The sequence below is a fragment of the Suricata suricatta genome, chromosome 10, assembly GCF_006229205.1.
Source record: "Suricata suricatta isolate VVHF042 chromosome 10, meerkat_22Aug2017_6uvM2_HiC, whole genome shotgun sequence".
NCBI lineage: Eukaryota > Metazoa > Chordata > Mammalia > Carnivora > Herpestidae > Suricata > Suricata suricatta.
In genome coordinates this window covers 46,230,833-46,233,765 of record NC_043709.1, presented here as the reverse complement: position 1 = coordinate 46,233,765, position 2,933 = coordinate 46,230,833, and the positions used below count along the sequence as shown (strand labels likewise).

At 43.6% G+C, this 2,933-nt stretch overlaps 1 protein-coding gene across 1 annotated transcript in view; it reads left to right on the top strand.

Annotated features, from left to right (window-relative positions):
- The window catches only part of LOC115305129 (F-box/WD repeat-containing protein 2-like), a 43,191-nt gene extending 41,915 nt beyond the window's left edge, over positions 1-1,276 (top strand). The window contains 1 exon segment of the mRNA XM_029955455.1: positions 999-1,276. Within this exon segment, the coding sequence (XP_029811315.1) occupies positions 999-1,276 (278 nt within the window).
- The last annotated feature ends 1,657 nt before the right edge of the window (positions 1,277-2,933 follow it).

Genomic DNA, 2,933 nt, shown 5'->3' with positions numbered 1-2,933 from the left:
CCACCCATGAGGGCCCCATTCACTTGGATAATTAGGTTTCTCCTGTGTTAAAAACAACAGTCCCTACTTCCGAATGGCTGAGGATTTAATAGCTCTGCACAATCTGAGCAATCCTGTCCCGCTGTGAGGCTTAGCTTTCACCTTCTTCTGGCCTAACGGACCCAGAGACTGGGTTATAAAGATCTTTAAAGTGGAACAAAAGAAAGAATTGAGCAGGCCTGGACAGGGCCACCTCACCCGGGCTGGAGCAGAATGAGGCCACAGGAAGGCACTCCTGCAAACCCAAAGATTCTTTCATCCTCTTTAGCCAGGGCTCTGACCAGCCATTGTTTCCTTAACGTCCTGCATTAAAGGATTGGATGCAAACGTCACTGCCTCTAGGCAAAGGAATATAGATACTTGCCAAATGAGTAATTAAAAAAGTAAGAGCTATGTATGTGAGGGGAGCAACAATTTCTTCTTCTTTTCTTTTCATTGTCCTCTGTCCTTCCTGGTTTTTCAAGATTTAAAAACACAAAAACAAAAAAACCCTACGGTTTGCCCTGGGAGGGTGGTTTCACCCATTCCCCCCTCGCTGTTCCAGTCTATCCCAGCTGTCAATCAAAACCAAACAACATTCAAAAGGAAAGTCGGCCATCATTCAGAAGGGGATAAAAAGTCTTGTAGGACACACTTTGACATGTGTTAGATGATTTAGTAAGTCACAGTTCCTTGTCGAATTTTCTAAGATTGCCTGGGTTCATCTTTGCCCCCCACTTTTCACCATTTTCTTCTAATAGCCAAAACATCACCTTTTTTTTTTTTTTTTTTTTTTGCTCTTTTGCCAAGTATATTCCAGTAATTGAATGACTCTGGCTACTAAGTTCAAATAAGAAAACAGAAAAATAATTTTTTTTTAAAGAGCAAACAAAGCTGTGCACCAAGGAGCAAACTCACAGGCCGACCACAGGGTATTTAAAAAGTGTAAGAGAAACACAGCCGTGCTTGGCGTCGGTCAGATGCCGCACCCGCTGTGGGCCAGGGAGCTCACCGGGGCACCGGCAGCCTGCCAGTGCGCCTCTCCGCAGTGCCACAGACCTGCGGGCCAGGCTCCCCGCGCAGCCACATGCAGCAGGGAAGGAGGGCCCTGGTGTCGGGTCTCTGGAAACACCCTACTAGGCCAGAGAAGGAGCTGCTCCAGCCCAGGTGCCACACAGCAAACAGAGACCGGGATAACTTCTGTGTCCCTGTAAATGTTCTGCTTGACCAGAAACTCAGTCCAGAAGTGCCCCCTTAGAGGCGGTTCCGCTCTCCACGGTTTCGTTTCAGGGACCCGCAGTCAACCTCAGTCCTGAAGTAGTAGATCCTTCTTCTGACTTAAGGTCAGAAGGTCAGGCGTAGCCTAACACTATGTCACAAAGCCTAAGTCATCCACCTCGCTTCATCTCATCATGTGGGCATTGTATCATTTCACATCATCACGAGAAGGGTGGTACAATACAATTAGGTATTTTGAGAGAGAGAGAGAGAGAAAGAGAGAGAGAGAGACCACATCACATAACCTTTATTACAGTATGTTGTTACGCTTGTTCTATTTTATTATTATTTATTGTTAATATCTCACTGTGCCTAACTTATAAACTTTATCATAGGAATGTATGTAAAAGAAAAAATAGTATATATATGTATATATACATATATATGGATGTATATATGTGTATATATGTATATGTATGTATGCATATATATGTATATATATGTGTGTGTATATATATAGGGTCTGGTACTGTGAGAAGTAAGAGAGATGAACCATTTTCAGAAATAGCAAACAAAAGCCGTGCTGTGTAGTTAACAGTAGGTTTACAATATATTGGAAACATGTCCAACCACTGCCCCCACCCCCCACCAGCGGAGTCCCAAACCCTCAGACATTTCTCTTTCTGGTTCTTCCCCTTTCCGTTTTGCAGGCTTATTTTTGCAGGTGTTGCAATGAGCATGTGCCAAAGTACAAAAGAGGGACTGGAAGTCTCTGTATCAGCTCAGGAAATGTACATTTGTTCCAATCAGACTACTTTTTGCCTTACATGGGCATAGGCGACCACTGGGTAAGGCTGTAACCTCCGTAGGACTCAGGCAATGAGGAGCCAGGGGAGGGACTTCACACTAGGAGATAAATTGTCTGCTGTACAATTTATCAGACATCTGCTCTTGTAAGAACATTGATTAAAGCCTTACTTCACTGTGCTCCAAGTCTCTGCCTCCCTTCTTTTAATTGGATCAATGGGCTTATTTCTCACAAGTACTATGCACAGTTTCAGATCACAGGATGGAGTTCTGTAGCTACACAGCAATCTAATATCAACCATGGACCAGACAGAAATTTAACATCCACTTGAGGAAGGACATAATCCTTCTAGACCCTACACTGGCCAGATCCTGTCTGTGTTACATTATTCAGTTCCAGGAGCCAGGTTTTTAAAAAGACAACATTGTGTTAAAGAGTCTCTCCTTGACCAAAAGTTAGTGAGGCTTCTCTGAGCCTTCTGGACAAGTCCTGGACATTCACCCCAGTCCTGTCTTTGGTCTTCCCAGCCCAGTGAGAGCAAGAGTCCTGCCAAGTCATTTTAGTAGAAATTCTCCCACCCTTGATGTGTCCTCTTAGCAATTTTCTGTCCACTGGCCCCTCACTGGGCTCATCTACTATAAATCCCCAGCTATCTGTGGTAGTTGGAGTTGAACTGAATCTCTTACTTATTACAACACCTCTATCATAATGGTCTTGAATAAAGCTTATCCTTTTTTTATAGTTTGTCTTCTTATTCTCTTTTTTCTTTTCTTTTTTTATGTTTTTTTAAATTTATTTTTGAGAGAGAGAGAGACAGAATGAGCAGGGGAGGGTCAGAGAGAGAGGGAGATACAGAATCCGAAGCAGGCTCCAGGCTCTGAGCTAGCTG